The following is a 16,249-nucleotide window of genomic DNA, read 5'->3' on the forward strand; positions in this document are numbered from 1 at the left end:
CAAATAACGTGCACAATTTTAACTCATTTTATAAAGGGGTCTCCTATTAGTGGGTGTTGTATTTAAAAAAAAAGTATAGAATGCTATGGATGTGCAGTAGCTTCTGAAATCTAAGTCTTGGTGAAAAAAGTATATAATGTCGGATGGGAAATGAATATAGAGTAATCGGATCATATATTGTCATTTATGTGGTGCAAAAATAATATAGTTACATATATGTCATTAGATCACATATATTATGAACTATCATGTTTGTGGTGGCTCTCAAAATATCAGAATTAGCCATATAAAGTAACTAACGGTTTTATTTGCCCTTCGCCTTTCGAAGAAAGATAGGCTAGATATTTACTGTATAACCTTACTTTCGCAAATGACATAACTTTTCAAGGATTAGATTTAGCTTAGCTGAGATGTATAATTTTGAACCAGCATTGAATTACCTTGATGACGCATCCAATTCGTTACTTTTAATTTGTTTACGCTTTGCAGGCGTTAGCTCGACTGCAGTTAAAAAAATATATGCAAGAAAGCATTTTGCCATTTCTATTCAGAAGGCATCCAATCACGCCTTTTAAAAATGCGTCAAGGGAACACGATTGACTTATAAATTATTTTTGTGTCTTGTGGGTGCAAACCCCAATTAATGAAGGAATATGCATTCTAATTAAACTTTACAGACGAAGTCAATTAGGATTGTTTTGTGGAAACTAAAGTCCCACGCGGTCAGATTCTTTTTTTTTCTGTTTTGTTTTTGGCATATGGGTGTTTCCGTATGTTTTGGCCGTCATCCACAGTTATAGCTGAGCAAACAAGTTAAGGTTTGTAAATTCTAATGATACTGCTAGTGCTAGGAATGGGGATTTCTCTACAAGCCTTTTTACCAGATGAAAGAACTGCAGGTTGTTTGAGCAACAACTGAATAGAGGAAATATACAGTCAACAATGTAAAGTAAATGCGGGAATGAGAAAAATAAACAGCACAATGAAGTCGTGTTGATTTGTACGTCAGAATTAAGGAAAGACTGTCGAGTGTATGTAACGTCATCTAAATATTTGAACGGTTGTCGCGTAGTGTTTGCTCAATGTGTGTTCACAGCTTGGGGTTTATAGCCCGTTGGATAGAGACAGTCGCTCATGTCAGTCATATCATTAAACCGGAATCGGACGTCAAGATCACCAACACCACATCAGTAAGGAGTTCGATTAGATTTTAAACAATGAAGATTATAAGAGGAGGAGAATTTTAGTCTCGAAAAAATTATTATCAGTTGAAGAAAAGAAGGTTGTATTGTTTAGTCACTCCCAGTGTTACGAGGGACTTGAAGTGTTTAGACCTAACTCATCAATGTATGTATGAATGGACAAACCTGTGTTATCAAAGAGTTGGGATTAGTATAGAGAACACCAAGTAAAGGTTATATCATCTTCTGGACTACATAAAGGTAATGATGAGCTATTGATGTAATTTAATTACTGTCGTCCTATAGATCTGTATAGAAGACCGAGAAGACCGGTAGTTATTATAGACAGGTATTATTGGATTTATAAAACATGATATCGTAAACAGTTTGAGAAAGGACTTGCTCAGCGAACTGGTAAGTCTTTGAGGACATGTATGTTGATAATATTGTCTCACGCTTTCGTCTTTTCTTCTAAAATTCGCTATGTTTTAGATCAAATTCACATTTGAACTTTCGAATTTGTTGCGTGAAAGAGGGGCACATATAGAGACTCGACAAATGGCAAAATTACTGTGAAATGACACTGTTCTTCCATTTAAACAGTGGAACACTACAATGAATAGGGAAATTAGAATGTGTATCCACAATATCAGCCCAAAATAGCTACGAACTGAGCTTGCAGAAAGGTTTATTTCTGTTTAAAAATAGATGTCCGTTGGCTAACATGAATCAGTTGAATTTCATTGCAAAAGATATCTATGGCGGTTAATTAACCCCAAATAAAGCTACGGGTTGTTTTTGATATCATGTCTACCCTGGGATTTCAAAAATGGCATAGCTCCATGTCGGTCAAATGTAAGAGAATATTTTTGACAGGACGTTCATAATTTGATCTTTTTTCAATTAGGATAGAACGATTAGAAGAGTAATGGTGTTTTTCTGTTATAGTGGTGTAATGTTGGTATCGTCTAACGTACATACAAAAAGGTTCATCTGTCGGGAACTTTACCTAACCCTAACCCTTGCGATGTCTAACTCGGTTTGTGGGACTTTCCCTTCTCCCCAAAAACTCACAGAACCGGCCTAATTACGGGGCCCCCCTTAAATTATAGACCATGGCTTGTTGTGATGTAAAGACGTTCATAATTTTATCTATTTTCAATTGGCATACTACGATTAGAAGAGTTATGGTGTTTTTAGTTATGGTGGAGTAATGTTGGTTTTACATACAAAAAAACTTATCTATCGGGAACTATCCCTAACCCTTGCGGTGTCTAACTTGATTTGTTGGACTTTCCGCTCTCCCCAAACGCACAGAACCGTCCTAATTACAAGGTCTCCCTTTAATTGTAGACCATGGCTTGTTGTCCTTTAAAGAGCTACATGGGTGACATAAAACATATTTTACTTTGACAATTAAAAGGAACTTATTGATCAAAAGTGTATTGATTATCCTATAGACATAAATAAATCACACAATTATGAAAATATTTCCTTAACAATTGACATTCGATAAAGTTCTTGAAACGTATATGTCACATGATAGATAAAACAAAAGATGATAAAGCATTGTCTTTAGACACTACAAATAAGGTTGCGAATAACTTCGGGTACTGACATAAACAAATTAGAGATATAAACTATTTACTGGATTACAAATATAACACCATAAAATATCAGAAGACTTTGCATTAAAACTGCAGTTTAAAGGAGTAATAAGACGCTATCAATTATTCATAATGACTTCGAGTTTTGTTTTGTAGTAATTTTTATACCTTCCAAATGACTAAATCTATTTGCCAATCTACGGCTTTTAGATAACAAAACCATGTTTGTGTCAAGTCAGAGAGATTATTTGAAATTGGACTCTGTTGCCAGTTTCTGTTCTTTCTGATCGCAATGTTGTCGACAAACTTTTGAAAAATATAATACTATTTGTTAAAATTTCCCGAAAACATCGCACATTATTATATTTTTAAAGCCATTTTTATAGAAACACTTTATATTATATTTTCCTATGCTAAACTTATCTCGAAAATATCTAAAATAGTTTGCATAAAATATAGTTTCAAAAGCACTTGAATGGGAATCGCAGTATATATCATATCATATTATAACTTTTAATAAAAGGTATTGTTCTAGATGAATATTATCACAGCGCATATGGAAATATGCATTTGTCTCTTGGATACAAGACGCCTACGAACTGTTTGTGAATCTCGCTTATACCTATCAAAATTTATCCATCTTTGTTATGTTTATAATGTTTGCTCTCTATAAATATCAATAATTATGAACTCCTACACTATCGGCATGAATCTTTAAAAGTGAAACGCTTCATTTGGGTTATTGTTATCTAGATAATATAGAACGTTATTAAAGCGAATGTATAGAATGGACCCCGTGTTTTCAACACGCAACGTTTTAAAACTCTAGAAACATTCGTCCTCTGAATAATCTTAATCAGGCCTACATCGTGGTTGCCGCGTTAGTCGACTGGACTTGAGTGTCCTGGGTACGAAACTCGATGTGTTCCTAAGGGACAGTGAAGTGTTGCTCAGTGTCTGGGATGCAACGGAAAACCTAGGTACACCCGTGTATACATTGGAATGCATGGACATTGAATTTCGATGAAGGCGTAAGCACCGCTGAACGGACTAAATTTTCTCATTCCTTAGGAAAATTAGCCATAAGTTGGTGTGAAAATACCCAAATTGTATTGAGACGTTGACACCTTTCCGGGCTCGCCATCATTCGTTGTCTGTCCGCCGACCAGTTGTCCGTATACAATTCCTTGTGAACAAACTACAGGATTACTTTTTGTTAGATGACTTGATAAACTTATTATAATGTAAAAACGTTGAGGATGAAGTTCTTACCCTCCATAATAACATGTCAAGAGAGTTTAGTATTCGGTATGTTTATTATAAAAGTCCTTTCTAAGTTCCTTCGATCTAGTTAGAAGACACGTTTATTAGTATACAATAATTATATCACTATATATAACATTTACAAGGAGAAAATACTTTTGTAAAATAATTGATGCAAAGCGTTAATTGCCCATACAATTTATGTAAACGCTATTTGACTATTATCTAAAGTTTACTTCAATCGTATAGTGTCATATACCAACGGCTCAATTGGTGCAAACTACTATCTATGACTAACATTGGCTTTTATGTAATGAACGTGACAGAATGTGTTAGAGATACAATATCAGGACCCATTGGTTATTTAGTTTGAGTCTTTAAGCTGGCAAATAAAGGCTAAATAAATATGCCCATTTTTCTTTTTGTTATTTTCATTGGGTATATTTCCTTATTTTATTATTTGTTTGGTAACATTTGATTATTTGGTAAGTTGAATTCTGGACATTTGTAGATGTAGAAGTGGGGTGTTAACCAGGAAGGAAACGGAAATAGTGCTTCCGGGACAAGAAAAAATGTATTCATTGTTGTTTTTTCTCAATATATCACCTCTGTAATACATGTATAAAGACAGATAATATTGATTACTAGAGTGACCTGTGTCGCGGTAGTCAAGCCGTTAGGAACGTGAATGGTCCGAGAGGAACTAGTAGAACAGTACTTGACTTGATTAGGGCTTAAGGAACGCTTCTACCTTGGATGATATCGCAGACAAAGTTCCCCCTCTATATACGCAATGGCTGCATGGCTTACATTTAAAAGGACGCTTGAAAACTGAATTTAAAAATCAATAGGCTGGAACGTCGCTGTTCAGGCTAAATTATATTCTGTTATATTTCACACATAGTAGCCTTAAATATAATTAACCGTATATGTTATTCTCAAAATGACCGAAGTATTGGATTTAACTTTATGATACCATTTGAGTTGAACAAATCAAATCAATTTTTAAATGGTTTCAATGACATTTAGAACTTGAATTAGAAATACACAGAACACAATTCTAGAATACAATACTAAAACAATAATGGTATTCACAGCGTCCTGTGTATAATCGTTTTTGTTGTAATTTTTGTACTAAATTTTTTTTAAAGGGGATATGCACGATTCAATGTCGGTTCACATTTTTCGACATTTTCCATCTTGTATGTTTGTACAGTTTAAACACAGTTAATGGACGCATGCCAAAGACTCAATACAATTTCGTCACAAGCGTTTTTATAAACAAATAAATATAAGGTTGATAAACATTTGAACGTCCATAAGAAATGTGTATTTATTTGTACAACATATGGAGACTGACAAAACTACAAACACTGTTCCTTTCATTACGTCCTCTTCACTCCTCCCTTCCAATTTTATTTTACTCTACTCTACAACATCGACTGAACAGGTATAATTAATCTTTTTAGAATGTATTATTAAATTTAAATGTAATATCGACCAATTTAAGAGCACTTGTAGTACAGTTTAGTATTATATTATTTTAATCATTTAAGCCAGGCTTACATTTGTCACACAGTAAAGTTGTCTCGTCGTTTGGGCTGTATATACAAAATCCGTTTACTAATTGGCGCCGTATATATAAGATTCTTTGACCATGGAATTGGGAGTCGAATAGATTCCTAAAATGAAAGAAAATATATCATTACGTTAGTAGTTACTGGACATTAAATCCAACATCTGTCCATTTTTGCTGAGAATATAAAAGAGTTATCTTAATGCATTGGATATGTTCAAAAGAACATGTGTCAAACAATAGACCCTTATGACAGCTTAATATAATTGATTTCTTCATTATGATCAATAATTGATATGATTTATAGGTGGTGTGTTTAATTATTAACAGTATCCGGCATGTTCCTATTAATTTGCTACAATAATAACAGAGCGCTAATAGTTTCAGTAACTAGCTTAGTTTAGATCATCATACATACATACGTGACTATCGTCCTTTATATTGACAGTCTATATCTGTCACGGCTGGTTGTCTTTAATCTGAATAGAGCAGGGCATCTGGATCATCTGGAACGCCGTATCTTGTAGCTCAATGTACGTCTGTCACGACTGGTAAGATAGGTTTTCAGTGCTATTATTGTCAAATTTGAATGTTAGGAGGTTGTTGTTGGGGCTGTCGATCAAAATTACCGTAATTAGAACTAAAATATGTTTCTTCTCGATTAATTACTTTATGGCCAGTATAACTCCGCACCATGACGTTCGATCACATTATAACGGATATTGTGGACACCAAGACGTATACTGGAAATTCATTTGAAATCATCACCCATTCATCCATTTATTCTTGTTAATTTCAGGATCTAATTTCCTGAATCCTTTAAGATTATGAAGGAGCTTGGATATACCGAGGTGTTACCACCTACTACACAGTTTCTACCAGCTAAAGTAGCCCAGCCACCCAAAGATGCCATCAAAACATTTTCACATACAAAACGAGTTGGAAATTATCTTCTGGGTAAAACTCTTGGAGAAGGATCATTTGCTAAAGTTAAAGAAGCTCTACACGTACCTACAGGAGAAAAGGTAAAATATTTCACATTTCTTCTTCGACCAAACAAAGAATTTATTTTTCTAGTTTCTAATTTTTTGCTTAAGTATGATATCGAGACTTTATGATGATTATGAAGTTGCTTAAGTTTTTGTTTTTAAAAATGCTGAATGTTTGAATAAAAACACACAACAGTATGTAACTTAAACTAATAGATCGATGATATACTTACTTCTCCAAAACAAAAACATTTATGTTTGACATTATATTGAAATGATTTTAATTTTTTTATTGCGGTCTATCAATTTCTGTACACAAACACCATTTTGTATAATTTATTAGGTCACTCATGTACAATTTATACCGCCATAATATCCGAAACGAAGCTATTTGCCAATAACTTGTAATGGGCAAGGTATGTGTGTACTGCCTCGAATATCTCACGAAAGTCGCGGGTGTCGTATACGAGGTAAATTATGCTTACACTGCCAAGAAAATCTAATACTCTTGCATTCCAGTATAAAATCATCAGTATTTTCAGAACTTTTGGGTGTGAATTTAGCTCGGTATGGGTCTTGATTCGATGTGATTTAATTAAACACATTGGTGGGGTGGGGTTCAAATTAAATTGTATTTTCTAAATTTGAGACAAAACATTCAAGCCATGGCTGAGATATTAATGGTTAAAATGGTCAATTTTCGAGTCATGCAAAGTGTTTACTCGAAATTTTGGTAATTAGCACAGCCCATTTTTTTGTTTTTGTTTTTATTGTGATGTTATTAAAAATTAATTACATTTATTTTCTTGATGAGAGTGATTCTTCATCTTTACAATTGATGGCTCTAATTATCTTAAAATCTTTTTATTGGAATGGGTGTGAATTTAGCTCGGTATGGGTCTTGATTCGATGTGATTTAATTAAACACATTGGTGGGGTGGGGTTCAAATTAAATTGTATTTTCTAAATTTGAGACAAAACAGTCAAGCCATGGCTGAGATATTAATGGTTAAAATGGTCAATTTTCGATTCATGCAAAGTGTTTACTCGAAATTTTGGTAATTAGCACAGCCCATTTTTTTGTTTTTGTTTTTATTGTGATGTTATTAAAAATTAATTACATTTATTTTCTTGATGAGAGTGATTCTTCATCTTTACAATTGATGGCTCTAATTATCCTAAAATCTTTTTATTGGAATGGTTTTGGAAACATTCCGAATATTACCATATATGTTGTTATGAACCACCGGAGTGGCTGTAAACAAGCAAATAGGCTTTACAGCACTTCCCTTTCTGGAGGTCATATAAGTATTTTAAAAAGCTGAAAGGAAGATTGCCAACTTCTTTTAAATCTTTACGTCTTGATAAGCCACGTTTTAAATGTACTGCTAAACGAAATCCGCCGTATTTCAGATTTAACAGTTTACTGTAAGATATCTTCGTACTAGACTGCGCTACTGTCTTGACTCTAATAATAGAATACGTAAATTAAGAAGACGGTTGGTTAGATTGGCGATTGTTTTAACGGAAGAGTTAGGGTCGTCTCATGATGCAACACCAACATCAAACACAGTCTAAACATCCTTTCTAGGTGTGGTGAGATAAATTAACCACGTACCATACTAAATGCAGGTGTAGCCACTGTGAACTTTATTACAGTATTGACATTTGCAAGGAACGTGACAGATTCGTTGCTTTAACATCGAATTTGAGTTGAAAACACGTTGATGCGACTGACATTAGTTTCACAAAAGTTCATGTCAAATGCAATGTCATCTGCTGTTTTTTTTGTAAGAAGATACGGCCTACATATCGGCTTTTAGTTGAGCTCTGTCGTGGGAAGACTGTGAAAGGTAATTGAAAAGCGAGTTGGTAAACTGTTACAGATAAAAGACACCTTGAAAAATATTTAAAGACAGGAAAGGATGCAATTGATAAGTTATCAAACTGATTTCTTTCATGATTTCGTCTCCCTGGACAACAGAACACACTCATTCAAATCAGCCATTTATTTAACAGTTGCAGCATATTGACCACAGAAAAAAAATTCGATGCCGCACCCATCAAGTTGAATTCAAAATTGGGAAGCTCGGATAGGTTTTATTGTATAACTTTCGTATTAAAATTGTTCATTGTCTACCATTTGTTTCATTTCTTATTATGTTTGGGGTTTTTTTCTCTTCGATTTTTAAATATATAATTTAAGTAATGTGTGTATATAACTTCACTAATAAATATTCGTTGTACTTTTACATCGGTCTTAAAAATGACATTATCTCTTTCGTCTAGGTCAAATATGAAATTGGATGTTTCACTAGATTTGTTTTATGAGATGATAATTTGTCTTCTTTCCAAATTTTAAGTCCATATACAAAGGCAATGTTGAGAAAACCCATGGTGTATTTATGAGATGATAATTTGTCTTCTTTCCAAATACAAAGTCCATATACAAAGGCAATGTTGAGAAAACCCATGGTGTATTGCTGTTTTGACACCAATCTGATTAAATACAAATCTATATTTCGTTTCTTTTTATTTACTTTCGGTGGCCTCCACATTCCAATCTGTGTTTCGTTTCGTTTTTTTTTTATATTCGATGGCCACCATACACAAACTATATTATGATGATAATGTGTTGATAATAACAAATCATGGTCGAGATTATTATTCACTTAATCAAAATCTTATCAGTAATCCATAGTATCTACCAGTTTTTATAGGTTCACTGTTTGCTAAAATATGCCGCAAATCGTTTGTAATTACACAAAATTGCAACCAGTAGTACTGTAGCCAATATCATACAGGAATAAACAGCTAATTCTGTATAATAATAGTACTCTTATAAACTAGCGGAATGGGAAGTGGTTTAAAATCTCTAAAAACTCGGTTGTTTGGTCATTTCTATGGTTATGCAAATCGGGGAATTTTACCCACACAGTGATATTGCCGCCTTTTACTCATCTTCGAGCTCCAACTGTCGCATGGTCTTTTAATTGCATGCCAATTTGTACATTTCACGTATGAATCTTGTCTTTTGGTACTATCTACACAATTTCCCAATCAGCATCGCAGACTATCCTTGGCAAATGTGAGCGTGTATTGCAGATTATATACATGTAGTTTATGCATGTTGTTTATAACTGACCAACTAGCCGAGATCAGAAATACCCTAACTATCAGCATAGTCAGAGTTGGAGAGAGAGAGAGAGAGAGAGAGAGAGGCTGTGGTTTTCCAAAATAAAAAATATAGAACAATACTAACCAAAAGCATTTCTACATAAAAGCTGGGGATTAGCTGTCTTAAAAACAAACACGAGAATGAAATATTTAAAACAACATGGTTTTGTCTGTAAATCTTTATGTCGCTGTTGTGGTAGACATCATTCCAGATGAGATACCAACCAAATACTTGCGACTACGGATGCAATAAAGAATAAAAGGGAAATATGGTTAACAAAACATTACACGGTTAGTGAATTTATGTTCTGGGCACGTTTTAAATGTTTTGTTTATCCAGTTGTTCTATCTATCTTTTCTAGCTCCTTTCTCATTTAAGTTTAAATCTTATATATTTTACAGGTTGCCATCAAAGTTATTGACAAGAAGCGAGCTAAAGCCGACTCGTACGTGAGAAAAAATTTAAGACGAGAAGGAAAGCTACTTCAAATGGTTCGTCACCCTAATGTCGTGAAATTGTTGGAAATCATGGAAACAGAGAACAGTTATTATTTGGTGACTGAATTATGTCAGGGTGGCGACTTCATGGATTATATTTGTAAGAAAAAGAAACTAGACGAGAAAGAGGGCAAAAAATACGTTCGCCAAATTGTTTCGGCTGTAGATTATTTACACAGATTAGGCATTTTACACAGGTAAGCATTGAAGACACCCCTCTAGTATAATGAATGCACGAAATGGGGGTTAACGTCCTAGTTTTCTGCATCAACCGGGTTAATGGAGACGGGCAGTGTGCCACGAGGGAAATTTTGATCGGACAGCAATGTATATATGCAAAGGTATATACGGGACCTGGAACACAGGCAGTTGCAAAGACTAATTAATCTTATTAATCTCGCTGGCAACTCGCATTAATTTTCTCATTGCTGCCCCCTATGTAAAACAAACACACCGCCACCTTTATGTTTTGCCAAATCTAATTAATAGACCTGTTTTAATCCCAGTGAATCAAAGCTGGGAGATTATCTACTATTGATATTTTCACATTGTTTTCTTAATTAAATGTAGAGTAATCAATCTGAGTACATATTAGCCTGAATTAAGCCGTGGGAAATTTGATATTTTAGCGAAAAGTTGAAATCTTGCAGTCTCATGAAGTTACTTTTATTTTAACACTTGTGGATAAAAAAAGGCTCATCCCCACTGAACTTTGTAGTCCAAGATACTCTTCTGGGGGTTTACATGCCCGGTTCCCACTTGTCAGTGTTAACATCTGTCTGTAGCCAAGTTGGCTGTGTGTAGTCATTCTTATATAACGAAAAAAATATAAAACAAAACAAAAAACATCTCCACAAATCTCATGTACACATTGTATGCAAGTATCCCGATGACTCTAATTGCAACGAAACATCAAGTATGCAGGGATTTAATGTGTACAGTTTTGACAGTTTTCCCATCTGTTAACTGGCACTAACTGCTACACTTTTATTTGCAGATCGCATAGACTGCTGTACTAATTATTTGTATATTTAATGATGGCGGCAATTAAAGCCAAACATGGTTATAAACACGAACAGTTGACATAGCCTAGTGTAAGATTCGTGATATATACGTCTGATCTATATTTATTATTTATATACACGTGCAGCAATTATTGATAAAAGTCGACGATTAACTTATAAATTACTTATACTACCTCAGAGGCCGGAATAGCATGTTGACGTAAACATTATCTTTCCGTGAACGGTGCATAGCAGCAACCCAGTACACTCTGAAATAGACCATTAATTATTTATAAAAGTACCAAAGTTGTTTTAAAAAATAACTCCGCTTTGATTACTTTGAATTGAATTATCTTGGTAAAATTAAGAAAACAAACAACTGCTAAATAGTGATGCCGTCTGATCTGTATCGAAATATCTACTGTAGCTGTCAATAAACTGGACCCAATGATCCTTTATAGGTAGATTATACAGAGCTATTTTAATTACGGTCGAAACACGTATTGTTTCTGTAATTACGTGTTTCGGACGTTCGGTCGAAACGGATTAATTTAGTCAGTTTGCAGCCACAACTGTATATGGTGCAAACATTCTGTCAAAGTAGATATTGTTGACCTCCGTGGAACTATTTATAAAATATAAATTGGATCAATTTTGACAAACCGGAATAGTTTTACGGATAGGACAACAATAACCATAGGTATTGGATGTCACTATACGCAATAGTTCATGGTGTAACTTGCTTGCTGACCTGGCAAGGCATGACCTGACGTGACCTGATGTACCGAAACACGCCAGTACTCTTTCAGAGTTCTAGTTTTTAATCAAATGTAATTTTATCTGATTAATATTTTTTCTTTATATAATTATCAAGTATGATCTTTATTACCTCTTTTTGGGGGACCACGATGGCTCGCTACCCTGGAGGTTCCGTGTTCGATCCCTGCGTTGGTCGAGAAAGTTCATCGGGATTTTCCATCGTGGTTTCCCCTTGTCAGTGATGTAGGATGGAGGGCCTGGCAAGGGACAATGTGTAGTCGTTCGGATGAGACGAAAAACCGAAGGTCCCGTGTACACATTGGCTTGCACGTAAAAGAACGCTTGACAATTGGAATTTGAAATAAGAGTAGGGCTTAGCGCCACTGGAAAAATTTCCCTCATACCATCTCTTTATGTGGCAGTTGTGCGCTATAGAAATATGTAATAATAATAATAATTTCAATGGTCGTTAAGTCTATATAGATATCGGAGCACAATAGAGATTAGTTGTGATGAGAAGCTTACATATCATCGCACATTTTCTCTGAAATTTCAACTTTCTCATGTTCAACTTTGAAAACATTTTTGGCGATTGCTCGTATATGAGCCAGGGTGTATTTGGGGAATTGCTCCCTTTAATTTTGTCTCACATCGGTAATGTTTTGCTATTTTTTACATCAACCATTCTGTACTAAGATAAACAATGATTGAAACAAGGGCCATTAATAAGAATTAAACAATCTGTTTTTTCAGAGATTTGAAGATAGAAAATCTTTTGTTAGATTCCAATAAAGATATTAAGATTATCGGTATGTATACATTTATTTATAACTGGGAATTATAATTATTTTATACATTTACGGTTCCATTTCACTTTAAGATATTAATGTTCGATTTGACCACCGGAAGTATGTTTCAAGTTATACCCGATCCAATATCTAACAACTTATCATACTATTGCCGATAATAACATTTCGATGTTACTAAAAACAGAGGAGATCACGTCTATTGGAGACATCGGTGCACAAAATACCGTACTATGATTCTAACAGTAATCGATTCGTGTGTGCTAGAATCGATTATCTAGATTGATCATGCTTCAATGACTTTTATCTTTACAACCAAGTCCATTACCATATGACAAATCATTGTATTTTCACAATAAGATGTCCACAGGCTGTTTGGCATCTTCCAACATAGAAAACATAATTGACCAACTAGACAAAACAAAAGTTTCATCGTCTGCATAAATAACTGTGTGATATCCGCCATGTAATTGGTCTATCAAAACTGATAAATTTATGACCAAATTACTTATGATCAAATAGGTTTATGAGGCGTTCGTAAACCTAAATCTATACTAATATTTGTGACTGTCGTTTGACTGTCTGTTTGGCTGTCTGTTCAGGTTTAGCGGCTACAATAGGGCTTGGTGTATAGTAGCTCGGACCAGGGAGTAACATCGGCTAGGTGGCGTTGGCCTACCGCTTCCGGTTTCGGAGCTACGGGCTCAACCCACCACAACTCGTGCATCGCTGGGTCATCCGCTAGTAATTAATGTTTTTGGCCAGAGAAACAAATTAATCAGCTTTATGACCTATAATTAACAAAAAGATTTTAGTCATAATGACCATCATCTTTCAGAAATCATCAATGCAATGTTATGGGGTTGTGTGTCGAACTTTACTTTTCTGCACCGATTCTAATGAAGGCAGGCATACGCTATGCAGTGTGCTATGAGGGAAATTTTACCTGGACAGCGAGAAATCATAAAATATATAAATGTGGTAAAATAAAATTACTTAATTTTAGATTTTGGATTGAGCAATTCTATCAAAGTTTCAATGGGCACAGACGGAACAATTCATCCTCAAGAATTTTGCGTTACCCAATGTGGAAGTCCAGCATATGCAGCACCAGAGTTATTAAGTCATCAAAAGTATGGGCCCCAAGTTGACGTTTGGAGCATGTAAGTTATTTCCTATTTTCTGCGACCTTTTGATCTTTCCTATTTCCATCACTTCTTTGTGTAATCATTGTTTCCATCACTTTGGACATGTTATTTCTCCATCATCAAATTCACCAATACAGTTAGAAAGTTGTCCAATATGTGTTTATATTTTGTGCACATTATTTTCACAAAATAACGGATGTAATGAATATTCTTCAGATATTAATGTTGTTTTATCATTTAACTAACTTTATTTGATTCTCTTCTTCCATGTGGGTTTTGGTCAAGTTGTTGTAGCTCGAGATTTTAAGGTATTTTAAGTCATAGGATGTTTAAACACCTTGAGTTGAGCTGGTATGTTTTCTTTTTTTTTCCTGTTTCTGGAGGACAAATGAATATTTTTTAGTTATATGATATCGACAAGATTATGATTAATCAGTAGGTACACAAACAACCATGTATAGAAGAAGTTCGACTAATGTCTCGGGGCGCTATTGGAAATTATGAAAAATTATTGTGTGCATTTACTCTACATGTACTTCAGCACAAACTGTAATCCATTTTGATTATCAACGGAATAATGCTCAAGGCCGTTTCTGGATACGATGTATTAAAATAGACGTAACGGTAGACTGCTGATCTTTAACCTAAATCTTTTTAAAGACAGAGATTGCATGGTGAGACTGTTTAGTAAAATTCTATAAGCAATCTTAAACCAATTCTATTAAAACAAATGGAAATATATTGCTTCACACCTTCATTGGTTGATATAAAGATGAGGATCGATCGTCCTATACATGTAATACGCACGTGATTTACCGTTATAGAGTAATATTGCACTACATAAACGTTATCTATTGCATTGATTTAAAAATGTCCCTACATTATTCGCACTTTCTTCTTAGAAATCAATATTTCTGATAGCCAAGATGAACTGATGGAAGCTTATATTATATTATTCACGGAGATTACTTGAAACGTCTATTTGTAGTAAGGAATCATACAACCACAGTTTAGCATGGTGTGTTATGTCGCTATGTATAAGTCACATGTATGTGTTATATCAATAAGCTGTTGCAAATAAATTCATGTAAAAATGCGCCCATGTCCAGTAAAATCATAACATGTATCAGCCAAAAGTAATTTTTTATGCCACATATTTATGATTTTACAGGGTATGAGTCTCGAGGGGTTAATTTTGAATTATGGACAAAAAAACAAAACAAATCTGTATCTATAAATATGGCTTCTTTAGCTTTCCATAGAATTGATCTTTTTTTCAACAAGGGGAGCACATCAAATTTGCCTTTCCGAAATGTTCACTCAGTGGTATAGTTTTGTTTTTTAATGTTTAATTTGCGAGCTTTTAATATTTATTCGTTGGCTCACTGCCATTTTTGTACCGAAAATATATTTGTAGTTATTTTCTCTCGAGAAAAAAAGAGGCGAAAGCAAGTCACGTGGTGAGACTGCAATTATATATTTACAAATTATTACATGCCGGGGTGACATTTTTGACGTTCTGGATTTTTTTTTTTTTTTTTTTTTTTTTGAAAAGCGTATTTTTTCGCTGAATTGTATTGACTCGTAGCGTTCAATAATTGCGTGTACTTATCTCTTGCTTTAGTGTGTTCCAAAGCCTGTTATTTGATTACTCATCACAAAACTGAAGGATAGAGCATATTTTTAACCCCTGTTAATCGTTTTCAAAATTTGTTCTCTGGTGTTATTTTTTTAAAAATAAATCTCTTTACATTATTTACAATACATTTGATCGTGTCCTTAGTTCTAAATTGGAAACAAAATTTGTCTCTGTTAATCTTTGTTTAAAAAGAAGAGAGCCATGTTATTCGCATTCTCGGACAATACAGCTTTGATCGTCATTCATCACATAGTATTCTCTTCATCATGGATATTTGTTCCCCCTTTACAAACACACCACATAACTTGTTCCACAGCAATCCAAACTTTACAACAATTGATAGTACAGTCGATAACCAATGTTCGTACTTTCCGACAATATCCTCATTTGGAAACTACAACAGTAGAGATTTGAAGATAAAATTAATACTTCCCGAGATCAATTTTATTCGGCGTAATTTAATATTTTAAAGGGACAGTTTTACTTTCACAAAAATGTCAATAATGATCTTTAATTTAATTTTACCGACATTTAGTATTGTCAATTGAGGGGTGGGGGGGGGGTACGAAATCCTCCATAAATTTCTTAAATGAAGGGATTGG

At 34.2% G+C, this 16,249-nt stretch overlaps 1 protein-coding gene across 1 annotated transcript; it reads left to right on the plus strand.

Annotated features, from left to right (window-relative positions):
• Positions 1 to 815: 815 nt before the first annotated feature.
• On the plus strand, positions 816 to 14,027 carry LOC126809690 (hormonally up-regulated neu tumor-associated kinase homolog). Its single transcript, XM_050534418.2, has 5 exons — positions 816 to 1,442; positions 6,427 to 6,652; positions 10,196 to 10,488; positions 12,808 to 12,863; positions 13,867 to 14,027. Exons 2-5 carry the CDS (start codon positions 6,455 to 6,457, stop codon positions 14,025 to 14,027), a joined length of 708 nt encoding a protein of 235 aa, XP_050390375.2. The 5' UTR covers positions 816 to 1,442; positions 6,427 to 6,454.
• The last annotated feature ends 2,222 nt before the right edge of the window (positions 14,028 to 16,249 follow it).

This window comes from Patella vulgata, chromosome 2 (assembly GCF_932274485.2).
Source record: "Patella vulgata chromosome 2, xgPatVulg1.2, whole genome shotgun sequence".
Lineage (NCBI taxonomy): Eukaryota > Metazoa > Mollusca > Gastropoda > Patellidae > Patella > Patella vulgata.

Bases quoted from the DNA above. Each gene is read 5' to 3' on its own strand.
- LOC126809690 (XM_050534418.2), top strand. From the start codon at position 6,455: ATGAAGGAGCTTGGATATACCGAGGTGTTACCACCTACTACACAGTTT. The intron at 10,489-12,807 runs GTAAGCATTGAA...CTGTTTTTTCAG, and splicing joins AGATTAGGCATTTTACACAG to AGATTTGAAGATAGAAAATC. The intron at 12,864-13,866 runs GTATGTATACAT...ACTTAATTTTAG, and splicing joins TAAAGATATTAAGATTATCG to ATTTTGGATTGAGCAATTCT.